Source organism: Meleagris gallopavo, chromosome 14, assembly GCF_905368555.1.
Source record: "Meleagris gallopavo chromosome 14, MGAL_WU_HG_1.1, whole genome shotgun sequence".
In the NCBI taxonomy this organism is placed as follows: domain Eukaryota; kingdom Metazoa; phylum Chordata; class Aves; order Galliformes; family Phasianidae; genus Meleagris; species Meleagris gallopavo.
The window spans coordinates 11,619,698-11,646,466 of NC_139417.1; the positions used below are offsets into that span (position 1 = coordinate 11,619,698).

The 26,769-nt window shown below is 40.7% G+C and overlaps 3 protein-coding genes across 5 annotated transcripts in view; all 3 read left to right on the top strand.

The window, feature by feature from the left end:
* Positions 1 to 22,857, top strand: part of PRKAR2A (protein kinase cAMP-dependent type II regulatory subunit alpha) — a 53,395-nt gene extending 30,538 nt beyond the window's left edge. For all 3 annotated transcript variants that reach the window (XM_085235483.1, XM_085235482.1, XM_085235481.1), the window contains 9 exons: positions 1,432 to 1,484; positions 2,896 to 2,979; positions 5,988 to 6,094; positions 9,707 to 9,860; positions 12,850 to 12,951; positions 14,743 to 14,817; positions 16,768 to 16,833; positions 17,480 to 17,618; positions 18,204 to 22,857. In XM_085235483.1, coding sequence (XP_085091609.1) covers positions 1,432 to 1,484; positions 2,896 to 2,979; positions 5,988 to 6,094; positions 9,707 to 9,860; positions 12,850 to 12,951; positions 14,743 to 14,817; positions 16,768 to 16,833; positions 17,480 to 17,618; positions 18,204 to 18,337 — 914 coding nt within the window. In that variant the 3' untranslated portion in view covers positions 18,338 to 22,857. The remainder of the gene's footprint in view (positions 1 to 1,431; positions 1,485 to 2,895; positions 2,980 to 5,987; positions 6,095 to 9,706; positions 9,861 to 12,849; positions 12,952 to 14,742; positions 14,818 to 16,767; positions 16,834 to 17,479; positions 17,619 to 18,203) is intronic.
* A 1,493-nt stretch (positions 22,858 to 24,350) lies between these two features.
* Positions 24,351 to 26,033, top strand: RPP14 (ribonuclease P/MRP subunit p14). The gene is made up of 5 exons (XM_010718617.4): positions 24,351 to 24,505; positions 24,582 to 24,666; positions 24,734 to 24,810; positions 25,393 to 25,471; positions 25,801 to 26,033. Exons 1-5 carry the CDS (start codon positions 24,420 to 24,422, stop codon positions 25,855 to 25,857), a joined length of 384 nt encoding a protein of 127 aa, XP_010716919.3. The 5' UTR covers positions 24,351 to 24,419; the 3' UTR covers positions 25,858 to 26,033.
* Positions 25,892 to 26,441, top strand: HTD2 (hydroxyacyl-thioester dehydratase type 2). The gene has a single exon (XM_085235509.1). It carries the CDS (start codon positions 25,892 to 25,894, stop codon positions 26,405 to 26,407), a length of 516 nt encoding a protein of 171 aa, XP_085091635.1. The 3' UTR covers positions 26,408 to 26,441.
* Positions 26,442 to 26,769: the final 328 nt, after the last annotated feature.

Here is a 26,769-nt window from a genome sequence, read left to right on the forward strand (position 1 = left end):
ACTTGCTTTTTTTAAATTTTGTGCCTAAGAGGTACAGGTCTTTTCTAGCAAATTATGCTAACCTTGCAGCCTTTTTTTAAGACATGATGATGAGGTCAGTAGTTGCATATAGGTTTTCAAATTATTTGCAAGTTGCTGAATTTGAGGCCTTTTTTTTTCTTTTCAAGTCTACTTATTTTTATTTATGCTATCTAAGTCCATTCAGTTGTTACATGTCACTGCAGTGAGCTCCTGGGCATTCTGCCAAGCGTTCAGTCTTGTCAGGATGCTGGGTACAGCAGGAAGAAAAATGCTGTCGGGGTTTCCTTGTAAAGTTTTACAAGCACTGTGTGGCCTCAGAAGTGAGGCTGTCCTTATTAGAGCAAGAGCAGGACAGATGGAAAAGAAGAGTCTCACTTTATCTCTGCAGGTAGTAAGAGTGTAGGGTTTGCTTTGACACCTAAGAACAGCAAATGCCCACGAGTTAATGACAAAATCTGAACTAGGGACCTCAGCTTTTGTTGGCCGAAGGAGAACGTGTTAGATATTGTAAAACTGTGTAACACCTGTGAAGATAAGCCTTTTCTGAAGTAATAGAAATGGACAAAATTAATTTGACATTTTAGCAGCTCATCATTATCACTGCATCTCCCACAGTGGCTGGTAGCTACACGGTGGGTAGTTCCTACTGCACTTACAGTGGCTGGTTTGCAAGAGCCTTGTTCCTAAGCACAGGGATTTACACAAATGTTCTCAGCCTTTAAAAAAAAAAAAAAAAAAACACTTTGTATTTTTCATTGTCCTTTTCATATCAATTTGATATTCTATTGATTCAAACGTAGTAAGATATAGGATCACATGGGAGGAGAGAACTAACCACTATTTTTCATAGTCATAGGATATACCGTAGTCAAGCTGCATTATTTACCAGGTTAATTTGTGTAAACATGATTTCTCTACATTAAAAAAAAAAAAAAAGCAGATAATTGCAAATTGACTTGAGGTAGAGTGCTGCATGTCTCCCTGCACTCCTTTTTGTCAGTTTTGCATACATACTTTGTTCTGCAGAGAATGGGGCAATGTACCTGCAGTATTTTTCACCCTGCTTTTTTGATGAGTATGTCTGTACATTAATCTGAATAGTGATTTTTTTTTTTTTTTTTTTTTTTATGCTTCAGTAAGGATGGAAAGGAATCCTGTGTGCATTTATTGCAGTACTCACCAGGCAGCACTGCCTTCTAGGGCAAGTTACTGACCTCTTATGTGAGAATTTGAGAACAGCCATGGTGTGCCTGCTCTGAGAACAGATAGGATTTAAATCTCTGACACTACCACAGCATAAGAAAAAAGTGGATCTTTTTCCTGTAGGAAAATGCAGATAATAAATCTGGGGGAAATTAATTTCAACTTGATTTGTCTGATATTCTTTCACTAATTTGCACCTTTTTCCAGTTTGTGCTGAAGCTTTCAATCCAGATGAAGAGGAAGAAGACACAGAACAGAGGGTAAGAATGAATGAATTGCATCATGTATGGCTCTCTCTGCAGTTTGACAAGCAGATGTCTGTGTGTCAGATTTTTCCTCACCAGTTGCGCATTTCTTTCAGAGAGGTTGTGAGCTCTGCTGTCACTGATGAAGCAGTGTTGCTCTGAAACTTAGTGCCACTTTGTCCCATGCACTTACTTAGTCACTGTTGCTTTAATATGATTTTATTTCAGAGGACATGAGAGCTCTGCTTATGTCTGCCATCTCTGAAAGTTTTGGCATTTTCCTTTGTTATTCTGAATACTTGTTGAGGCAGTTCCTAAAGCACTAGTGCTGTTGTGGGGAATTAGTTAAGCACAAGGACAGCTGTTCCTTTGTGGCTGCTTAAAATTCCACACATGCTTTACGCTGCCTTTCTTGTCAGAGCAGTTCACCCTGGGTAGAAGAAATACTTTGTTGAAATGTTTTGAGATGCTGGCCACCTGTTGTTCTATTAGATTTGGAAGTTGGGAATTTCTAGGAATTTCAGGCCCAGATACTGTTGTTGTATTGCTCCAGAGATGTTTTATGTGAGGAAATCCTGTAGCCTGGCTGGTGAGGGTCAGGGTTTTTCTCTAGGGACTCTGCTGGTGCATTTCCAGATTCCAACTCAGAGATGCTTACAATTCTGCAATGAAAATCTAGGAATGAAGTGTATCTGGTGATCCAGTTGTGTTTTTTTTTTTTTTTTTTAAACAAGGCTACATTTATTCCATCCTGTACAAACAAGTTTTCTTTTTTTTAAAAAAAAAAAAAGTACAACTCTGATTTGGACAAGGGGCTTTTAGAAAAGCCTGCTATCATTGCTGTTTTTCAGAACTCTTTGTCAAAATTCCACCAGAAGCACATAAACCTGATGAAGGAATTATAACTGAAAAGAAGTGTAAATAAATCTCTTTCAGCTGAAATACGTTTTTTTGGTGGAAAAAATGTTTCTTAGATAAATTCTGTTATTAGGTGGTCAGAGAGACATGTCTCCTACATTTTGTAAGTTCTCTGAATTGCCAGCAGTGAGAGTGTTGGAACTAATATAGGCAGAGTTTAGAGTTAGACAACCTGACTTTTTCATCTAGGTTTCCAAGCTGCGACTGTATCTGTGGCTGGGTTAGAAGGGAAGGAGAAGGAAAGGCATCTCTTTCTTGTCTCTCTTATTTTGCATGTGTTAATTGTCAGCATAATGTATTTCTTATGGGTTTTTCTTTCAGTTTCTTTCACCTTGCCTTGCATTATATATTTGTATGTAAATACTGCTTGTGCAGACAAGAAAAAGGAACTGTATACAATGATACCTGAAATTGTCTTTGTTTTCATTCTGAAATGAAGATTTAATTTGTAATAATATTTCTTCACTGTTGTGACAGTTCATTTATTTATTTTTACTTTGTTTTAAAGATAGTTCATCCAAAAACTGATGAACAGCGATGCAGACTGCAGGAGGCATGTAAAGATATCCTGCTCTTCAAAAATCTAGATCAGGTAATATTAGTTTAAGGAAATCTGAACATGAATTGCTGTTTTGAGGTTTGATCTAACAGTCCAGACACTGTTTTTGCATTGTTATTGTTCATGAATTTTTAATTACATGCAGACTGGCTCGGGGCATGTGTTTAGAGATTGCCATCAATGAACAATACAAACAAGCAGGTCAGACTGCCAGTTACCATCACTGTCTACATTTGCTCGATTTCAGATTGCTACACTTTTTTATTATTTGCAATGTCAGTAACATTTCTGTAAGTGAATGTAACAATAATGTTTTTGGATTGTCTGTGTTCCTGCTCATCTTACAGACTTATTGCTGAAGTTAATTGCTCTTTGCTTCAGTGTTAAGTTTTAATGAAGAATATCTCTATTGCTGGCACTGAGAAATCTTAATTGGTATTCATAGGATAGTTCAGATATGTTGGATAGTTCAGGAAAGGACCTTTGGGGTTCATCACATCCGGCCTCCAAAAGACCATAGAATGAGTGCTTCTTATATCTGGCTTTGTTTCCATCCATATGGAACTGATACCTCCTCTACAGGTCGAATCTCTATTCTGGCATCATAAAATTCAAGAGAAATAATGAAAGCTGTAACACCAGCAATGGTACCTGCAGCTTCGTGATTAGAATCAGAGCTTTTCCTGAGGTATGGAAGTATGTACTTCATGACTGCAGAAGTGCTGCTCAGCTTTCCTTGAAAATTAGGAATTTCTTCCAGTTCTTGGTTGCTGTAAAAAATGAAACACATTTGAGAACATTCAGCTCAAGGAGTATGTACAAAATGTGATCACCATTCAGACTGCTGGGAGTAAAATAACCCAGAAGCAGTAATTAATAACCAGTTCATATTCAAAGATAACTTCAAAAAACAAAATTGAGCCTAGAAAATGGGATTAGAAAAATACTGCTTCCTGAGAAAGGCTTTCTAAGCAGCTGGGAAGAGAAGCAATGGAAATAATGTTAACTGCAGCTGTTAAAGACTCAAGCTTTAAGACAGCATGTGGTGAAAAAGATGACTGCATTGCACACATTAATTACAGTATGACAAAAGGCACTTAGCAGAGAGGGAAGAGTTTTTCTAGTGTTGACTATAAATGGGGTATGGGACTTGCCTTCTTCTGCCCCTCATCCTGATAATTTCTTTTAAACATCCTCTATATTGTTGTAAAACATGACTGATTTGCAAGGTTGGCCACACAGAATCTACTGAACAGTGAAACACGCGGTGGCTGCTTTTGCTCATTGTATAATATCCTTTAATAATTGTGAGGAACACTTCCAAATTAAGGCCCCAAATCTGTTCTTTTGCTTCTTAGCTTCCAAGGAGTGTGATGTAAAACTTCTTAAAAACAACAAAAGAACCCACAAAACAAAACCCAACAAAACATGTAAAGCCCCTCTTGGATTAAATGTGTTGATGTGACTTGAATGTCTTGGCCAAATTCATTCCTTTTTGTGCTGGTTGCATTTAGTTGAACTGTGTTGAATTTAGGTCCAGAGGCTTGACTACCCTTAATGTTAAATGTCTTCCCTTGCATGAGTAGCTGTTGTAATACTTGATAGTAAATACAAAGGAGCCAGTGCCAGTGGATAATTTCTAGCAAGATTCATGTTGAGTTTTGGACTAATACCAGGGTTTAACTCTGTGATAATATAGATAGAAGTTTTGGTCATGCCCAGTGATACATCTGATTTATGTTTCAACCTAAAGTGCAGGGGGTGAAGGAAATAGGCTGTTAAAAGCTCTGAATGAAATAGCATGTGTTTGCTCCACAGCATCTTATTTATAAGTTTGTAGACTTTGAGTTGTGACTGAATTTTTTACTGATGAGAATAACTATTGTTGTTCTTACCAGGAACGCCCCTGAACATCCTTAGTACTTGTCTTTAAACCAAGAAAGCCTTGCAGTTCAGAAGAGCTCACTGTTTCATTTCCTCGATATAAATCTTTGCCTGTTTATCCTCCAAATAAAACACGGCTGAGTTTCTGTGTTTTTAGAAAAGGTGTGCTAATAAATAAATGGTTAGAACAAACTGCTTTCAGGCAATAATTCTTAGTTTAGTTTAAGTATCAGGGGAGTTTTTAAAAATGTGATAATAAAATTCCATGAAAAACAGCAGTATATTTGATATAGAGCCAAAGCCATCCAGAGCCAAGCCTAGATGGCCTGTGTTTGCAAGAGTGCTAGAAGCAGTATCATGTATGGTTGGTGCTGTCTGTCTGTGGGCTTTGACTTTCACAACTTCCTTGGCTGTGCTGCCTACAAAAGTTTAGTCATGGCTCAGCAGAGAAACTCAGGTTGCGTGGTTTTTAGGCATACATGTAATGAAATGTGTATTGCTGGTAGAAATCAGCAAGTGTCCATTGCAGCAAAGGTGTGAAAGGTTAGAAAGGAGACAAAGTCTTTACCAGGATGTGTTGTGACAGGACAAGGGGAAATGGTTTCAAACCAAAACAGGGGATGTAGATTGGCTATAAGGAAAAAGTTCTTATGCTTTATGGGCAGTGAGGCACTGGCACAGGCTGCCCAGAGAGGTGGTGGTGCCCCATCCCTGGAGACAGCCAAGGTCAGGCTGGATGGGCTTTGAGCACCTGATGGAGCTGTGGGTGTCCCTGTTCATTGCAGGGCCAGTTGGACCAGATGGCCTTTAAGGGTCCTTTCCAACTCAAAATATGGTTCTATGATTATCCCAGGTGAGATCTTGCTATACTTGTGTGCTTTTGCACTGCCACAGTGTGCATTAAGTTAAGCAATTTGAATATGTATTTGAGATGATAGCTCTTCTGTAGTGGAAGTATCTTTTTGTATGCATTATTGAACTTACACTGATAAGCTTTAAACAAAGTGAGATACTTAAAAGTAAAAATCAAAATTTGTTATTGAAATTACTTTCATTTGTGTACAGTAAAAATAATGCAGTGCAATGCATGTTGCAGTTCACTATCCAGGTCAAGTCAAGTGAATTTGCCTTTTGCTTTTCTACTCATTGTTTTATAGGAGCAGCTTTCTCAAGTCCTTGATGCCATGTTTGAGAGGAAGGTGAAACCTCATGAACATGTGATTGATCAAGGGGATGATGGAGACAACTTCTATGTCATTGAGCAGTAAGCAGCTGTGCCTTTGAAATACAAAATACGTTTCTTCTAGTTTCTGAGAAATGGCAGGGCTGGAAAGAAGCATATTTCTTGCAGTCATTGCTGCTTCCTTTTGTCTTTCAATTTTCTTTCCCGTTTAGGACCTCGCTGACTTTTGGATCTTTTGCCAAGGATAATCAAATTTCACAGATTTCACAAATTTCACCTTGCAAATTTGGCAGATTTTAACACATTCTTTGTCACTGTATGAAAACTCAAATATCACTTTCCCTAAGGGAGGGGATGCAGCATTAACTTTCATATAATCTGTTCAGTTTAATTTTTGTGCCCATCAGCATGTGCATGGTTTAAAACCAGACACGTTATATGCTGTCTCTAAACTAAGTTGTTCTTTTTTTCCTGAAGAAGGAAGGCAGCAAAAGGAAGAAGAGAAAGCATGTGATGAGGGAGGGGTAGAGGAAAGGACATCCATGAGCACATAAATTGGTGGCTACCATGGAATAACTTACCTTCCCTTCAATTAGTTTTGGTGATTGACTTGAGAGATGTTTGTGGTTCTTTGCTTCTATTGGTCATTTGCTTTGTATTTGCAATTTAGGATACCATTTTGCAATGTCTTGCACTGAGTACGTACACTTGAGAGTTTTGTAGATCACATATGCACAAAAAAGTGCACTGTGTGTGTATGTGTACATACGTGCGTGCACATTTTGAGTGTCTTTCTCCCTAACAGGAACTTCAGGGAGAAATTCTGTCTTACATTACTCCTAATGTGGTGATTAGAAGTAGAGTTAAGGACACATATTTATTTCCTTCTGTTAAAGTGTAACATTAACCACAGTGTTAGGGATGAATGTTAAATATTAGGATAGACCTACCTACTTTCTTTTTGAGTCAGTGTGTCATCATCCTTATCACTGAATAAAACCATTAATATTATATTGTTTTTAAAGCAGTTATTTAAGACAGAGTGATGATATGCATACAGAACAGGGTTTCCTAATCCTGAGGAAATTTATGCTCAGTTTGGGAGCCTCTTGGAAATGTTAGATACCAGAGGCCACTTGGATCCATGTTAATTTGTTTCTGGGTAAGGCTCTTAACCTGTTGCTTACTAAAATGTTCTTCCTGTTATGAGTTTTAACATTAAAAAAAAAAAAAAAAAAAAGTAAAATGCAACCTTAATTTGATATTAGGGTCTTTACAGTCCTTTCTACAGATACAATGCTATTCCAAAATGTTTTCTGTTGAGGTAGCTGAGTTGGAAGATTTTAATCTTTTAGGTTTGTTGTTTTTAAGGTATAATATACCACAAATGTAAATATGTTGCCAAAAGTATGGAAAAATGGCTATAAATGGGGGAAATTAAACTTGGTGGTGTTCAGCAATAGACTGTACTGGCCTCTGCTGTGAAATACCAACTCAGCTGCAACTCTTACACTGGCTGTTCTGTTATTACAAAGAATTCAAAGGTTATCAGCTCTCTGTTCTCCTCCCTTCCAGTCCTGCTCCTCTACCCCCACCTCCTCATTTTTTCCTGCGAAAGAATAGAGAGATGCTGGTGCTTATTCAAAGCTATGGTATTCCCACTTGTCTTCAAGTGCAAATTCAGAGGACTTTAGCTCTTTCAAGGCATCAGTAGGCACACCTTATTATTCTAAGATGAGCCACAAATGCCTAAATATCCCTGAGGATTTTTCTGTGTGAGTGAACGGTTACTTTCTGTTGCAGATGTATCTCTTTAGCTTCTTGTCTGCATAGAAAAATAGGCTTCCTGGTGTGGGCTGTTCTTCCAAAGTCTTCTGTTCCTAACCCAGCTGTACCAGTCTGCTTTTGCCTGAGCCTCTTTCACCATCGGCGGATTGGTGCAACGTGAGGATCCAGCAGCCATTCAGTGCATACTGCAGGGAAGGGGGAGTTAGGACAAATAGTGCTGGTGTCCTCTGCTGCAGAGGACACACCTGATGAGTCTCTGCTGGCCAGGCAGTCATAAGTCAGGAGAAGGCAGCATTGCCTCTGCCTCTTGATTGTGCCAAACTGCCCTTTCCTCGTTTGTTTTTTTTTCCCCTTCCTTGCAGGAGTTTTACATTTATTTTTTTTTTATGTGGGTATTTTTCTTGTGAGTCCTTGAGCTACAAATGATTACCATCTCAACAATTATGCTTTGGCCTGTGTTGTCGTTCTTATCTTGCAGGGTTTTAGTTCACTGACTATCTCATACTCAGCAACAGTTTTCTCAGTAAGGCTGAACCAAGGTCACTCAGTGGTGCCTCACCCCCTTAGTCCCTGGGTTGCAGGCAGCTGAAAGCTAGGATAAAGGCTACATGGCTGTAGTTATTTAGAAATAAATGGCACTGCTAAGTGACATTCAGACTGGAAGGATGGGAAAAAGTCGTTGCATTTCATTTAAAGTTTTCCAAATGGCTCATCTAGATCAAAAGTACCTCTGAAGACTGTTCTTTATGCCTCTCTGAAAATGGCTAAATGAATACTGAATCTATTACAAGCTTTCCAGGAATAGTAGTCCATATTTCACTAGTTTCTTATTAGTAATGCTGTTGGTTGTTTCCCTGTCTGCTAGGTGTGGTTAAGCAGTAGAGTGTGTAAAAAGCATCTGCTGCTAGGCAGTCTTCATGTGCACAGCTTCTTTCTTCAGCTTTCTGGGTGACAAATAGAGACCTTCTTGGATCTTCTAAAAAGTCTGAATCCGGCTCAGCTAGTATTGATCCAAGAGCTTCCTTGTTTAGGTGCTTTCTGATTGCATGATTGATGGAATTAATGTCCACTCTGTGGAATCTCCTACAAGTAGGACTGTCATAAAGCTTCCCTGTAGAACTTTTCTTCTGAATGTGGTATTCAGAGTAGTAATAAACCCAGGGTTGTCCATCAGTAATTCTGAATGCCCTTCTGCTGTTAATGTGATGTAGATCTCACTAGAGTGACTGTTCCCATGCTTGTTTACTATGAAAAGTTTCACCTGCTGCCATTCCCATTGATTTTTTTTCTTTCTTAGGTGCCTAGTGATGTTCTGGGATATAATACCATTCCTTCCAATAGAGGTGTCACTTTCTGGGGAAAATTACCTGTGCACTCAGCTGCTTGAAGTGTTCTTTACCAGCCTCTTAACAGGATATAATGTATTTTGTAAAGCTTTGTAGTTCATTGTCTAATACTTGAGTGATCTCAGATGCCGTAGGCCAGAGTTAACTGAGCCTGGTTGAGCTACTTTTTAAAATTATTTTTTTAAAGCCCTGGAGGTAAGACAACCTGAGGATGTTAAAGACACCTGTTTGGCATCTTAAGGGCTACCTCTCTACACAGCCTGTGTCTTTGTATGCAGTTGTGGTGCAGTTAGAGCCACATTCATGCCTTGAGCTTGTACCTCCATCTTCATTAGATTAGTCTTGATTCTGAGTAAATTTTGGGTTACCTGTTGCTTTAATTTTATTATAAGGTTGGAAGTGTTGCCTCTTGGAGAACAGGGTGAGGAGACCTTTCCAGCCCAGCAGCTTTCATTTAAAGCTAGTGCGAATAGACTATTTATATAACAGCAAGAAATTGTTTTTGTCATCTGTACTGGAACGTTGTGTAATGAAAAGCATCTCTTCCATTGTTTTCCAGGGGACTGTATGATATTGTTGTAGCAAAAGACAACCAGGCACGCTGTGTGGGCCGCTATGATAATCACGGCAGTTTTGGGGAACTGGCGTTGATGTACAACACTCCTAGAGCTGCCACCATTGTTGCCACAACAGAAGGAGCCCTTTGGGGACTGGTAAGGAAAGGAAGTTGCTCTCATTTGCCTACTATTTGAAATACTAACTCACTGTGTCCAGCAGCAGGTGCTTCTCTCCATGTGACTCCTTGCACTAATAGCATTTTTTATCATGGTTTCTTATCTTACTTTGTGGCATAGAAGATCCATTGTGCACCATTGGCCACCTTTCTAGGATAGCTCGTCTATAAATACTGTATTGCTAGTTTTATCTGACTCTTGTTTTGCATTTTTGTAATCAGGGCTTTTGTTAAGGAAAAAAAACAACCAGAGAATGGTGGAGGTATTAACGCATATATTTTGTAGAGATGGGAAGGAAGTAATATACAAACAATATCTAAATAATATTATTTTCAGCTCAACCTCCTACCGTTTTGTCTGCTTTAATATGGGTATGAACAGTGTTAAATATCTTCTTGAGCATGCCAGTAATGTGAAGATTAGGAAAACTGCCCAAAGCTTTGTTTTTACTCAGAATAAGTGGTTATGATGTTCCTGGTCTCTGTGTTACCCTGAAAGAGGTTCTCAGGTCAAATGAAATACCAAGCTGAGTGGTGGTGCTGCTTTTTCTCTAGTCCAGTGGTGTTGAATGTGAAGCTGTAGACATTAGTTTCCTATTTTAGTTCTTTTCTCTGTGCCATTTGGATAAGGTTATTTCTCGTAGCGCTCTCTTACTCATCTGTGAGGTTCACGTAATGAGCAGATTGTGTGATCAGAGAAGCCTTTGAAGCCAGAAGTGTTGTGTGCTCTCTGTATCTCTGGGCTCCTCGGCAACTATCACTGGGGGTTGGTGTGTGTTGGGACCTTGATTATATAACTGATGAGCTGCTACACACAGCATGCCGATGCAACCTCTGTGCTTGCTGAAAGAACTGAGTTTTGACTTCTTCGTGAGGTGAAGGAAAGGATTTTGGTCGTTAACCAGAGTACTGTCAGGATTTAATTTCTTGAACATAACAACTGTGTACCAAGTCCATTTATAAAAAGAAGAAAAGGAGGAGATATTCTTTCTTTCTAGTTTGCTTTTGGAAAGAGCTGCACAAATGGAGTTCCTTTATTTCTCTGATTATGTTCACATAATTAGTGAGATGTAGTTGAAAGGGGACGTTGGTAATGATCTGCCCCATGGATATTTTATTAACTAATGTTGCATTTTCATGCCTAAACCTGGTTATATCTTCTACTTGTTCTGTTGTTGGCGTATTTAATTGTAATATTTTGTGCACGATGTAATTTAAACATTTTTATTAGTCTGTAAAAGTCACTGTTAAACCTACGGGTAATCTGCCAGTTAGCAAGTGTGGGTTGCTCCTCCTGCAGTGCAGGCTTAGGCCAAGAAAAGCCTGAAAGGCCCAGGCACAAAACAATCAAACGTGGGTTCATATGGAGCACAAAAATGTCCCCTCACCGTTTGCTACTGCATGTGTCTGGGGAAAATATCACAATTGTGCACTTTTCCACCACTGCTCTGTGCCTCCAAACAAAGGAATTCTGATTTTTTTTTTTAATGCTGTTCCAATTCCCGTGATCGCTTCTGCACCTCTCTCTCCCTCCACGTGTGTGCATTTGAAGAGATTTTTAGCATTGAAAAATTTCTTTAGAATAGAAACAAAACAAAACACATGCAAACCCACCAATTCCTTCTGGCTTTATCATCTCTGGTTCTTTTGCTTAACAGTAATGCTATTCTTCCTCTCATCTGTCACCTTCAACTTATTTATTCCACCAGTGTCACCAGTATCAGTCGTTGTTTTCTTTCCAAGGAAGTGTAGCCTGCATTCCATAAAACCGTTCTCTTACCTGAACACACCTCTTCACCTCACAATCTCTCTGCCTGAAGTATCAGTTGATGTTTTCAGAAAATGAGATCCAGAGGAGTGGCTCTCGGAGATTTCAGTTATTGCTGCTCACTGTGTTGTATACTTTTTTTTTCCTGACAATGTTTGTTCCTTTCTTCTGATTTTTTTTTTTTTTTTTTTTTTTTTTTTTTTTTGCTTAGACTCACCTTGTGTAAGGGCCACTAATGTTACTGTTACACAAATGTTAATGAAAATAACTGGTGGAGGAGTCCCCTTCCCCTTATCTTGCATGTAGTGTTTATTCCCAGCTCTCTTGTGGCCCTTCTTATCAATGTCCTACAACATTTTCTGTGTACAAATAGCAAGCATTTCGTTAAGATCTCTAGCAGTAAACTTGCAGACATGCCTGCTGCTGCAGGTGCTCAGCCAGATGTTGCGGGCAGTCTGCCCTTCACTCGGGTTCGTGCTGCCGCCTGCTGCCGCAGAGCCGGCACGGCACGGATTGGTGCCTGCAGGGAAGTCGGGTGGGTGGCGGAGTGAGCTTGACCAAGATTTGGGCTTCAAAAACAAACAAACTCCGAACGTTTTTGCATCAGGAGGTTGCTATGGTACCTGTGGACAGATGGAAGTGCAGAAATAGCCATTCTCTGCAAAAAGCTGCCTCTTATCCTTACAACGGGGGGGGAAGAATCAAGGCTGTTGCTGTTTGATATTCTGTTTGCTGATCTACTTGAATCTGAATCTGTGACTTGAGAACAACCTGGTTTAGACTTGATTCTGCAGTTGCCTTAGTAGGAATTGCAAATTTCAGCTTCTAGTAGCTTCAGCAAGAAGAGCATAACTTCTTCATTGTATGTGAAAATGAGCCAACCAAAAAAAAAAAGCCTCACAGACTCAGGTCTGGGAAACAGTACGAGAGAGAGTAAAACTGGAATTCTTAAATGGCTATCTGAAAAGGACCAAGTTTGTCTTAGAGCTCCCTGTTTTTCAGTTTGGTATTTATAGGAAATACTATCATGAGGCCAGTTAACGTCACTGTTGTGATGATCATACCTTTTAATAACTGACTTCTTGTATCTAAATTCTCTTGCACATATTCGATATTCTTTTTTTTAGATGGTAGATAAAGGTTCTTTAATCAGTAAGCATTTTAGTTAGGAGGAATAATCAATTTGTGCTGTCTCTTGCAGGATCGAGTGACATTCAGAAGAATCATATTGAAAAACAATGCAAAGAAGAGGAAGACGTACGAGTTATTTATCGAGTCTGTACCCCTTCTCAAGTCCTTGGAGGTAAAGTCTCTCAGAGATGTTTGCATCAGAGTTTTCTGTTAGCTCCCCATTTGGTTTATACTATATCAGAAATGTGTCATTTTTTGCTTGCATGTTTTTAAGAGCTGCTTTAATATCCTATTTGCTGTAGAACTGAATTTGTATTGTTGAAGTTGTCCAACGTGTTTTTCATATCCACTGTTCACAGTAGGCAATTTTTATCTCAGTCTTTGCAAAGGCTTTAAAACATAAAACAGGTAGAGAAGAGATATTAAAGGGATAAAAGTGGAAACTGGAACTCAGGGTTTTGGTTCTGTTTGAGGGTGTGTTTCTGAAGTAACGATACGGTCTCTGGAATATTTGATTTTCATCAACTGTGAATGATTTTAAATTTCAAAGATATTTCCCTCAGCAGATCTTGCTTTACCTTAACTGTCCTAAGCTAAGAATAAGCTAAAGGAAGCACTGCTACCCCGGAAAAAAATAACCAGGCAGAGCAAGCACGTGTTATATTGGTGTGTCTGGTGCATGATTTTAGGAATGATGTGTAAATTGTCACTTCTAAGCTATTGATTCAGCCTGTATTTTCAGAAGGGCTTTGGAGGCATGCCAAACTGCATGGAACATTGTTATGTGTCTGCCTTTGCCTTATGCCATAACTTATATTTTTCTTTGATTCCTTGTTATATTTTTCAGCGTTAATCTTTAGCACTTGGGAATAGTTCTCAATCCTCTTGAGAGAAGATTACAAAATTGCAAAGCATCATAAATGTAAATAATGGCTTCCAGAATATATTAGTTTGGACCTATGCTGATAGCTGTGGATGGGGGTGAATTACACAACATCTCCCTCAATGACTGGCTTAAACTAGTTTCATCAGTGAGATTTTTTTCTGAGCCCTGAATGACTCATAAAAGTTTAAGGATTCAAAAAAGAGAAAAATCTCATTAGCACTGGCTGGCTTTTTGCATGACACACTGCAGTTGAATCATGCGTGGATTGTAATTAACAGTTCCTCAAACATGGGCTAGAGGAGGTGCATTTGTGAAATGAATAGATTAAAAATGAATCATGTGCTGAGGTATTCAGTTTAACTGTTTAGGATTTTCTTCCTTTCTTAATATATTTTTACTATTTTTACACTGCTCTGAACCATTAAAATTGTTTTGTGATGTGCTAGATGGGCAGCAGGAAAGATTGGAGATAAATTTAACTGTCCTTTCTCCCTTCCTGTTTGTGAAGGCCAAAGCACATTTCACTGCATGTCAGTTTGGTACCTCTTGACCTTGCTGCAGGGCATCCTGTTGTAGTGCTTGCTTACAATTTTTAGATCCAGTGTCTTTCTCATATCCCCTCTTCCTCTTGCTAATCTAGCAGTGAGCTTTAAGATAAAAAATAACCAACCAAAATAAACACACAAAAAACTCCAACCGAAGACCTTCAAGTGCATAGCAATGAAAATATTTTGAAAATGAATTAATAGTATTTTTCATTGAGGTTTCTTGGGAAGTACTTGGCATTTTTTTGAAGTGCTTTCTTCAGATTTCAGCTGAATCTCACAGGAAGTGATTTTTTTCTGTTCTAAAACAGCCAAGTCAGTCATTTTTAACTTTAGGTGTGGGACACTGGAAATTTTTTTTGCCATTGATCATTGGTAGTCTTGAAAGTTTGCTGCAGTATTATGAAGTCGTGTGGGGGCTGCATTTTTCAGTAGCCAGATTCAGCATGTTTCTGTCTAGTGAGCACTTAATTTCTGAGTTATGAAGTTTACGATAGCAGATAATTGTGCTTGATTTTCTTCTTCATTGCAGGCATCAGAACGAATGAAAATTGTGGATGTTATAGGAGAGAAAGTGTATCAGGATGGGGAACGTATCATTTCTCAGGTACTTGGGGAATAAATTCCCATCTGTCATTCTCCCCTATTTGCTTTTGTTCCTATGTGGAATTTACTCACAGAATCATGTTAATTGGATCAAGTTGGCATCACTTATTCTTTTAATACTTTCAATTTGTTTAACCAGTTTTTGAATATGTGGGGAAGGGCCAGCATATATTTTGTTATGTATTTATTCTACTGCTGTAGCTTTTGGGTAATTCCTTTTGACCATTTGTTTTTTATAAATGGTCTTTGCAAGGCTTCAAGAGGAATGAGCCTTAAAAAGCTGAAATTACATGTCTGTCTTTGCAATTTTTCATGAAAGCCCCGAGGTGCAGTTTTTATAGGCACCTGTAACCAGATTAAACAGGGAGTCCCAAACCACATCCAGAGCATCTCCAGTTTCTGGGTCTGACTAAACAAAATCAAGCAATTCAACAGGACTATGATTTGCATAGAGCTAAACAAGCTCAATAGGAATGTTTTGCTAGTTGATCTCAAGTAAGTTAACTGTGCTGTCAAAGAACTATCACTTTAATTAAAGTTATTTTCCAGATGCCTTTAAAAAGAATATTTTAGTGTTAGGAATAGTCAGAACTTCAGTCAACTGTAATGTCTGCTGTAATAGATCAAGGCTAGATTGAAACATAAAGCTGGACAAATTCAATCTGAAATTTTTTTTGTTTTATTTTCCTGTGACAGAACTGATTTCTTGGAGTATTTTTACAGATGAAACATAAGAATTTCTGCATCAATCTTAGCTGGGAGGGTAGCTTTGTATATTTATTTTGAGAAAGTGCTCTATTTTAAGCAGGGGTTAATGCAGGGAAGTCCTTGGCTTACCTGGAATGGTAGGTTGTTTGGTCACAGGTCTTCCTGTTTTATAAACAGAATCGGAATCCTTCATAGTGTCTTGAATAGTTAATCCTAATAACTTGAATATCGGCTAACATAGTGCAAGAAAACAACATTTGCTGATAACAAAATACAGCCAAATCAGTTCTTTCCAAAAAGACTCAGTTGTGTAAGCTGAAAATCTTGTTGCTTAAGAGCCTGAGGAAACTGGGCTGTCAGCAAAATCAAAGCTGTCTCAGAACTGGGAAGCTGTACCGTCAGTGATCCGGTTACAGGGTTGGTTTCAATCTGTAACAGCTGAATTAAGGATAAGGATGTAATTACATGTAAGGAAAATTACAAGTAGGATTAATATTCTGGACTGATCTGGGTGATTGTTACACACTGCTAGAGATGATGAAATTTCATGCTTGGAAATGAGGGTGATTGCTCTTGTACTACAGCGATTGCACCAAGAGCATGAATCCTTTTTCTCTCATGGATAATGTTACATTTTAATTATCTTTCTGGAATTTGATCTGTCAATTAGGGCAGTATGACTGAAAGCAGTAGCTTTAAATCATACTACTGGTGCTTTGAATCATACTGCTGGTGTTACGTGAAGTCCCCATGACTCCTCCTCAGTTTGTTTTCAGTGCTTAAAAGTACTGAGTATTCAGTGTGTTGTTAAGAAGTGTGCTGAGTGCAGCAGTTTGTGATAGCTGGCAACAGGAAATGAAGAACTTCGTACTTCAATGCTTACCACTATTTGGAAGAACCACAGATAAGAGCCTAATTTCTTCTGTAACTCCGTGGGACTTTTTCTTAGAAAGAGATGAGTGGAACTAACACAGAAGTTTTTACTAAAGCAACACGTTCCTATATCTTTTTGGAACTTGATTCCAAATGGCTACCAATTTCTTTCTCCCACTTTCCTGATGTGATTTATTTTCCTTAAATAGTGTAATGTCATTGAGTGCTTTATTCTTTTTTCGCTGTATTTTCACAACTGTTCACGTTGGTGGCTTGCACAAAGCCCAGTTCAGAATGAATAATACCATTCATAAATACTTTTGTAATAAACTAAAAATATATACGTATTTTTTTTACCTTTTCTTCACAGGGCGATAAAGCAGATTGCTTTTATATTGTAGAATCTGGTGAAGTAAAAATCATGATTAAAAGCAAGGTGAGTTTGAATTGGGTGATTAGATTTTAAATTAATCCCTCATTTGATTGGCTTAAATCATTGATTGGCTGACTGCAGTGTGCAAAAGCCTAACTTGACTGACTTTAAGACATTAAGTACTTGATCATTGTCACAACTGTGATGTATGTTTTAAATCCCCCCATATCAGTTCTGAAGTGGGCAGGAGTCAGTTTGCCAGAGTTGGAAGATTTGTTTCTTCTGTCTGCTCTGCAAACTGACCTCCTGTACTCTCCCTGGCCTTAAGGGTCAAAATGAAACTTTCTTGTAGCAAACTATAACTAAGAAAAAGCTGGGTGTGTTATCTACAGTATTCATTAGCATTTGAATAGATTCCTATACAGTCTGAAGCAGTCCTTTGGGTTTGTAGCTGTGTTAGGCTGTGTAGAAGTTCCCAAGTTTGTAACAGTGAATAGGTCAAAACTTGTGGGCCAGCGTACACTTAACCAAACACACAGTTGAATGTGCTGTCAAGGCATTATACCATTACAGGGCATGATTTAGGAGCCGCTAATTTGCAAGCTGTAAACCAATGGGCAGCTGCACACGTGCAGTCTATCTGGGATTAACTTGAATCTTGCACAAAGACAAAACTGTATGAGAGTAATTAAAATGTACTGTTTTGCAGACTATGATGAGTAAGGAAGCTAACCAAGAAGTAGAGATTGCCCGGTGTCACAGAGGGCAGTATTTTGGAGAGCTTGCACTTGTTACCAACAAGCCCAGGGCAGCCTCTGCCTATGCTGTTGGAGAGGTCAAATGTTTAGGTAAGCAAATGTTCTCTGTGTGTATCTAGCTACCTGTTTCTCGTCTCTTATTGTTTTGTGAACTACCCCTAACTGAGAAACTATTCAAAGCCTGGCAGTCTTTTGGCACCAAATGGTCAGATTCTAGAAGCTAAGAGCACAGCTAAGAGCACAGCTTGAAGTGGATGACCATGCTGAAATTTGAGAAGCACCACTGCTTTTCTGCTCAGACATCTAGTTTCAGATGGGTGGGGATAATTGCATAGCAGGTTGGTTTTCCTGTGTGTGTGTTCTGTGCCCTTTGAAAAGGAGAATTTGCACCAAGACTCCAGACTTAAGCATTAGCTTATCTAGAGCTTGCTTGTCACAGCTTCCAGGTGATCTGTTAATGCCTGCACGGTGTGTATTTGACTTCTGTATTTATTCCTGAGATCAGGTGTGTGTGTTAATCTTGTTCCTCCAAGCAATAGTACAGAGGGAGATCAGCATCCATTGAAGCCTCAAAACCAAATGGGTTAGATTGAAGTTCTGTGCTTCAGCTTCAAAAAGTAGATTGCTTTATCAAAAAGGACTCTACTTGACAATCATATTTTTACTTCTCTGCAGTCATGGATGTGCAAGCATTTGAGAGGTTGCTTGGACCCTGCATGGACATTATGAAGAGGAATATAACGCATTATGAGGAGCAGCTGGTGGCAATGTTTGGCTCTAGCATGGACCTGTTGGATCCAGGGAATTAGGCACAGGGTACCTCAGTGCCTTCTTAGTTCAAGACACAGAAAAGCCTCCTATCAGCAACACAACTCACAAGGAAAATGGACACTACGGAACAGTTAATGCTGCTGTCTTCTTGGGCATTTTAGAAACCATAAGCAAGTCTCGGCACAGATGGATTGCTCACTCCCTGCCTCCACTTTGCTGCTGATACTTCATTATTAGACCTAGATTTAAAATGGTTATAACCTTGAGTTCACTTACTTGGTTCAGAATGGCATCTGTCCAGCAGTTCAAGTGCCTGATACGACACCCAAAGTGTGCAAGATACAGAAGCCTCCTTCCTTCTGGTGTTCCTGTTGGGATAAATTTTCAGATCAGATTTTGTGGCAGGAGGTTGCCTGTTCCTCAGAGGCAACCTCTGGAATACAAGTCTTTGATAGGTTTATTATCTTCTAACACTTCAATTACCTAAATTTGCTTTTAATTGTAGCAGCTGGATTTGACGTTAAAATATCAATGGAACCACTTAGTAAGGTGGCACTGAAACTTTCTTCCCCCTGCTGAAAACTGCAGGTACTGCATTAAACCAAGTAAACTGAGCTGGGGACACCGGTGAGAGTCTGATTAGCAACAAAATGCAGAAAATGAAGCATTGCTAAATCTCAAGTGTTTTCTGAGCAGCAAAGAAAACTTCATGCTTCCCAAAAAAGTGCAGTGGTTCAGATCATATGGCTTGAAGGTGTTATAGTTGTCTTCTCCCAGATTTGCTCCATGTTTCTGATACTGTATATGTATATATGTGTGTGTATATACATACACACATACACACACACACACACACATATATATATATATGGTGTCAAAATCACAATAGATGACCTTCTTTCATTTACAGAGATCCTTTATACTGCAAGTTTGCCAGGGTGCTGTTGTCTGACTCAATTTTAAAGCTTTTTAAGAATGAACATTTTGTAATTTAAAGGAAGACTACTTCTGTATTTATCTACAGGAGCTCCCTCCTTCCAGTGTCACAGTATTTTAACTTAATTAGACACCTGAATGCTTTCAAATGCCACAGATTTCATAAGCCTTTCAAAAGTTGTCAGCATTTGTCTTTGCTAACTAGACAATTGGTGTATTTGAGGAATCTTTTGGTTTAGGTGATAACTAAGCTAATTATGTTTATCTAAAACACCTATTAAATTTGCAGCATTTAGTAGGTAGAGTGTTTCCACAGCTTTAATGAACTTAATTCTGCTGAGATTTTATCAGAGCACTATATAAATATGAATCAGATGATAATAAGGACATTTTTATGGTATGAAAAGAATATTTATATAGAATCACAGAATGGCCAGGGTTGGAAGGGACCTCAAGGATCACGAATCTCCAACCCCCTGCCACATGCAGGGCCATCAACCTCCATATCCAACACTGGACCAGGCTGCCCAGGGCCCCATCCAACCTGGCCTTGAACGCCTCCAGGGATGGACGGGGCATCCACAACCTCTCTGGGCAGCTGTTCCAGCACCTCACCACTCTCTCTGTAAAGAACTTCCCCCTCACATCCAACCTAAATCTTCCCTCCTTCAACTTAAAACCATTTCCCCTTGTCCTACAGTTATCAACCCTTTCAAAGAGTTGATTCCCCTCTTGTCTGTAGGCTCCCTTTAGGTACTGAAAGGCTGCAATGAGGTCACCCCACAGCCTTCTTTCCTTCAGGCTGAACAAGCCCAGCTCCCTCAGCCTGTCTTTGTAGTGGAGGTGCTCCAGTCCCCTGATCATCTTTGTTGATCATCTTTGTGGCTCTCCTCTGGACTCTCTCCAACTGTTCTGTCTTTCTGTGTTTGGGAGCCCCAGACCTGGATGCAGTGCCTGGATGGGGCCTCGTGAGGCAGAGTAGAGGGGGGCAGTTACCTCCCTGTCCCTGCTGGCCACCCCTCTTCTGATGGAACCCAAGATAAAGATATGAAATTTGTAGGTAGTACATCTGTGACCCTTTGAATTTATGTTCTTCTGCAGCTCGTGATAAAAACTTAGTGGTGTTTTATGTGGATTATGATATTTGAATTGTGGATGCTGGTGTAACAATGTGCTGGCTTGATTCACAGCCATTTGAGCAAGAATAGAAGGATGTTAGTGTTGAATTTCTGCTTCTAGTTGTTACAGTGGTGGATATTTTCTTTAAGGCACAGAAAACTCTGCTGCAACTCTAAGTTGATTTCTGGGTGACTTTCTTTTTCCTAAATAGATGAAGTCCTCCCAGTTCCTGCAATATAAGTAAGATGGCAACTTGATAAGTTTGACTATTGTCCAGTTACTGTCATTGGAGTAATATTTTTATAAAATGCAAGTGATATGTAATGGGCACCACTGAACGGGGTGTTTCCATAGTATTAAAGTCCTGGTTGTAATGTGTAGCAGCTGTTCTAACTGCATGTATTTTAAAGCAGAGAATTTCCTTTGCTTTCCTGGCTAGTTTTTTTTTCTTCTTTTTTTTTTGATGATAAATTACAGCCAAAGGAGCAGCAGGTACTTCATTCATGCTGTCATGCTTCTGAGGCTTGACACCAAAGACAATATCCTTCTTTTAATTATGGATTATTATTATTTTTTTTAAAGAACAAACAAAAGAATGAAAACAGTCCTTGATATTTTAAAGTTCAAGATGTTTTGGGTTCCAAGACAGAAGCCAACTTAGATTGTCCTGCAACCCAGGCATAAACTGGTCAGCAAACCAGTATGAGTTAAGTGCTGCCTAAGCTGTCGTGTGAATTAAAGACAAACTTGCTGTGAATAATCATCAGCTGGGCCTTTGTTGCTCCTAGGCAGAATATCCTCTGTTCAGAGGGGCCTACTAGGTTGAGCTGTTTCACAGATGGATTCTGTTTCCTACAGAACTTTGTTCTCTGCAGGACAAGATTTTATTCCTCAGCATATGCAAATGTAACAAAATGCCCAGATTGATGTTAGATTTATAAGTTAGTTCTGCCTGGAAGGGAGGATTTCATGGCTTCTAGAAGTCAAAGGAGAGGATGAGAACAGAAAATCAGAAGATTGGGATCCAAGAACAAGAATTTGAAGTTCTATCTTTCTCTAGACTCCCTGAAGCAAAAGCAAATTGGGCAATACTGTCCTGCATCCAGGATGACCTCTTTCTGTAGTGTAAAGAGGCAACCTGACTCAAATCCTTGAGCTGAAGGAGAGCGAGTCTGTAAGAAGGCTCATCCATGCACAGTGTTGTAGTTTGCAGTGTGCATGATTAGTTTGGTTTAACCATCATGCTCTGTGCGATCTTGAAGCATGAAGGTAGTGTCCAAAGTTTGTGGACGTTGCCAGGTGCCTGGTTGGCCAAACGGCACCAGTGAGCAAAGTCAGAAAACATGCTAGCAGTGATCGTGTGACTGGGGAGTGAAGAGCTTGGTTGCAAAGATCTGCCTGCATTATTGCATCTCAGCTTATTCCTTTTCACTATGACTGCTCCTCACAAACGAGGAGAATGCACACAGCTGTTTTTGTTGCTGTTGTTACAGCTCAGTGAACAGTAAATCTGCTGTGGACACCTTGAAATTAACAGTGGAGAGAGGTCTAGTTTTTAATCAAAGAACTCAGCAGCAAAGTGGGTAAGAAGGACAGTGTCTTTGAGACTTGGAGGGAAGCAAAGTTAATGATTCCCTGCTTGTGATTGTTGTGAAGGCAGTGAGAGGAGCTTTCAGTGGCCGAATATCCTGGCATTTCCATTTCTATTTAATGTCACTGCACACGTTTCACGATGTTTAAAAAAGGGGGGGCAAAAGTGCTCTCTTCTAAAAGAGAAAAAACAATGTGCAATTTTGCACAGAGGGCAAAAAGAAATCCCTTTGAATGTCACTTCCAGTCTTTCTTTTCCATTGGCTGAAAATGGGCTCTTGTTCTTGATGTGTATTTGTAAATTAGTCTTGCCAAAATACAAACACTTTGTGTTTCTTTTCACTCCAGATAATTTTTGTTGTTACAGTTATTGCTGATCATTTCACTTCCTTCAAACCAGATATTTTATTTCAAGAGGCCTTCCTTGTGGATTTTCTCCTGATGTCTGCAGCACTACACTGCTGTTCCAAGGTGGAAGAGAAAGTTGCTAACCTCATAAGAGAACACTCAACTCCGCTTAGCTGGCTGGAGCTAATAATGCGTTACTAATTTTCCTCTGCTTTGTGGGGCAGGAGGGGAATTAAATTCTGCATAAAGTTGCTACCTCAAGGCTCCAAGTGCTTTGAAAGTCTTTCACTTGGGAGAATTTCATAAGACAGTTCTTAAAATTGGTCTGTTCTTTTGAGTTAAATATGTTTTTAATTGATTCGAGGGACCCTTATTCATTTTACACTTAGTATTTGATTCTCAAAGGGTGAACAGCTGCAAAATTTGATTCTTGCAGTACAGTGTTAACGTGGAAAAAAAAAAGTATCTGTCATATAAACATATGGTTTTAAAAAGTTAAACCACTCTGGGGTTCGGCTTCACTTTTGGTTAATAAACTGACATGTTGTGTCCAGCCTTCCTGGTACAGTCTGTGTGTGCTCTTTATTGTTCGCTGCAGCTGACACAGCCCCCCACAGCGAGTACATCAGAGTGGGATTTACAGCAGCTAACCAGATTTCCCTGGAGGGCCTGAGTTCCTTCTGCTGTTATCAGGGCTTATGGAGAACAGCACTTACCCTACTGCAATAAGCAGAACACATTTGTACATGATCTGACCACCACGTTTTGCTTTCCAGTGATAAAATTTTGCTGCCATCTTTAAAAAGTAATAGAAATTTCTGTAGATGTTATTGCTCCAAATAAAACTGGCAGCTCAGGCATGTTTGCCAAATAACTGTAGGAAGATTATCTGGGCTCTGCGCTGTTTCTCTGTTCCTTGAAGGACCGCAGTATTCCTTGAGTTCTCACTTGGTGCTGCTGCATTCTGTGCCTTTTTTTAACCTCACTAATAATTTGATGAGAAAATGACCCTTGGTACATGTTGAATGTTGGAAAAAAGATTATTTCACATCCGCTTTTGCTTAAGCTTTGTTTAAAGCATTTAGTATTTTATAGTTTTTAAATTAGGTGGGAGAGGAGTCCAGGAAAAGCGTCTTAGGAATCCAACAGACTGCTTGGGAGACTGAAATCTTTTGACAGGGTTGGAAATGAGCTCTGCTGAATGCTTACAGGGGAGGCTTGGGGCACTGTTTTTGTTTTCTTATGAATATCTCCTTTGAAGCACCGAAGGCTTTAGCTGACATAAGCATGCTGTATTTGCATCAGCAGGAGGAAGGTGAGAGCAGTTCTTCACAGCCTGATGCAGCTGGGCTGTCAGCGGATGGGATGGAGTGGATTGCTCCCAGGGGGGACAAAATCCAAAGGTCAAATAGGGAAAGCTGCCCAGAACCTCGGCGTTCCTTAGTGCAGAGTGGTCAGAGAGTGGTTAGGGAGAAGGGAAACGCTTTCCTGTGCGCGGGGCCCTAACTCAGGCTGCACCGGACGGCTGTTAGGTCGCTGCAGTATTCCCTTGCTGGCTCAGATTAATTCCTGGCGAGATGCAATTTTAGAAGTAAGAATCCAGCCGGTTCTTAAGCTCAGGCTGTTTCATGGTGGGTGCTTTTTAAATTATTAAAGTTTTGATTTATTTGCAGAGCGAAGGCCCTTCCCTCCTTTCTGCTGCTTTTCCACACGATCCCAGGGCTTTGTGCCCACGTGTCACCCACAGCCAGGACTCCAACACCCACCCGCTGCCGGCTCCTTGCTGCATTGCTGGGGCGCACGCAGGGCCTGCAGCACACTTAGGAACGTCTGCCTGTTCGTACAGCTTCCAGGATCGCTACGTGTGTTAGAATGTGGCACCACGTGTGCGGCTCCGCGAAGGGACCGCGGCGGTCCCGTTTATGGTCACAAACTTATTAACAAACCATCCAGCAGTTGGCTAAGCTTTTAACTAGCGCTTTGACCTCGCTACGTTGCCCGGCCTCGAGGCTGGCGGATCGTCGGGCCCGCCTTCCTCCCGCAGTTCGGTCCCACGCCCCGCCTGCAGCTCCGCCCCGCCGCGGCCCCGCCGAGCCGCCGTAGGAAGGGGCGGCCGCCGCCGGGCGCATGGAGCGAGCGGAGCCGCCGGCGGCCGCCTACGAGCGGCGGGTGCTGGTGAGCGCGGCGCAGCACTGCTACCTGCGGGTCCGCCTGTGCGTAAGACGCCGCTCCTCAGCGCCCCGCTCCTCGCCGTCCCCCGAGTCCCGACTCCGCTCTGTTTCCCCGCAGGGAGCTGCCCGACGGCGCGGCGCGGCCCGGCGCCCCGCAGCTGAAGCAGCTGGTGGTGGCGGCGCTGCGGGAGCTGCACGGAGAGGTAACGCGGGCGGATCGCGCCGAGCCGCGCCGAGCCCGGCTGCGCCTCACGGCGTCTCTGTGCGCAGGTTGGGGCCGCTTTGCCTGTCGACGTCTTGGTGTATGAGGAGAAAAGTCTCTGTGCCGTCCTGAGAGTGGTCAGCGGGTAAGGCGCGTGAGAAAAAGCTCCATCGAGGAGTGGGCTGTGAGGAATCAAGGCTGGGCACAGCTGTGCGTGTGGTGTGACGGAAACGACGGGCTGTGAGAAAGGCCTTTCAGTGCCCCGTCCATCTCTTGACAGTTCTGTGAAATAAAAAGTCCCTAAGGTTTTGTAACCCGTGTGCATCCATACCTCGTTCCTGCTGTAGAACAGGAGGGTCTGGAAGGAGCAAAGCCCTGCTGGAAGGTGTGGTTTTAAATCTCTTCCTGTGAGAGTGGGGGTCAGGTTTAAACGTTGGAGACAGCTGCAGGTGCTGTGGGGGAAATGGCACTGAAAGGCACAGGAAAAACTTAAGAACAGGGCCAGTAACATAGCATGGTCACCATTAGCATCTGCCCTGTGTCAAGGACAAGGGTACAGCCCTTATAACATCCCTTCATGACACAGAGCTGCTACCAGAACTCATTGGTGACGTTACAGGTTGCCAAAGTCTGCCTCGTTACTCTTTGCGTAACATATTTTAAAAACATTTATGTTGCAGGAAAAGAGAAAAAAAAAATTAACGTCTTTTGTCTTATTTTTACTCAGAGGCTTCGTCAAGCTGTGGAGCGCTCTGACCCTGCAGGGCTTCTACCAGAACAGGCGGTGTGCCTTCCGGGTGCTGCAGGTAGGAGGGGGCCTCCCCACCATCACTGCTGTGCTGTATGTTTGTTTGGCCCCTTTCTTCCCATTTCTTCCCTTTCTAATAGTCAGTAATGACTTCACGTAAAAGTGGATGCATAAACGTGTACTTTTGTCTTTTCCCCCTGAGGATGCTACTTAATAAAATGACTTCCATGAATTCTTTGTCTCTGAAGCCGTGGCTAAACAAATTTCTGCTTAGTCATAGCTCTTACTTTAAAATCTTCTACATAAATGGGATGATTAAATATTTTCAACTCTTGGTACGTTTGATAATTTTTTTCTTGTTCTCTTTTTTTCTTCCCCCAAAACAAGACATCTCCATTTCTTCTTGCGTTAGCTGGGAACAGCAGGGAGCTGGTCTTGGACTGAGTGTGTCTGGTTGGACTGTCAGAAGGTCCTTGAAATGTTGCTGCTCTTCAGGTGTGGAATTTCTAGAGGGGATTTCCGACACGGAGCTTCGACAAAGCTGGCGGTTACCAACCTGTTGTTTGGATGTCCATTACTTCAGAATTTACATATAAAAGTGGGAGACAAAGCTGAACTTACCAGAGTTTTTACACAGAATGATGTTCTTACTTTTTCTCATTTAACAGGTGACACAAATCCTTTGCATTTAAGTGAAGATTTTGCCAAGAAAACTAAATTTGGTAGAACTGTTGTACACGGAGTTTTGATCAATGGGCTTATTTCTGCAGTTCTGGGTACTAAAATGCCTGGTCAGGGTTGTGTGTTTCTTTCTCAGGAGATTCGATTTCCAGCTCCTCTGTATACTGGAGAAGAAGTGATAGCTGCAGCAGAAGTGAAACGACTGAGGAGCTCCGTTGCACGCATCTCAGTATCATGTAAAGTCAGAGAAAGTGGAAAGACTGTTATGGAAGGGATGGTGAAAGTCATGGTGCCAGCAAGTTCGAGCTGCTGATCTTGTGTTTCTTCACAGTAAAGACAGAAATGTATGCTTGGTTTTGTCTGCCTTTGTCATGTTCCATCTATTAATGCAGTAAACTTGCAGCAAAAAAACCTCTAGGATCTTTCATCGACAGCAGACAAACACAATCCTGAGAGTAACTGCATCAAGAAACGTAAACCTTTTATTTTTCTGTGCAGTTCTAGAATTGGGCACTCACATCTGACAGATGTGGCCCTTTTAGACAAACATCTGCTGTGCCACAGGGCTTGGAGTGAGGCTGCTCCTTTCAGCCCATCTGCAGGTCACACCAGTTAAGTTCAGTCAGAACATTTTTGCTGTTTATAAAATAGTTATATTGCTAACAAACGTGTGAG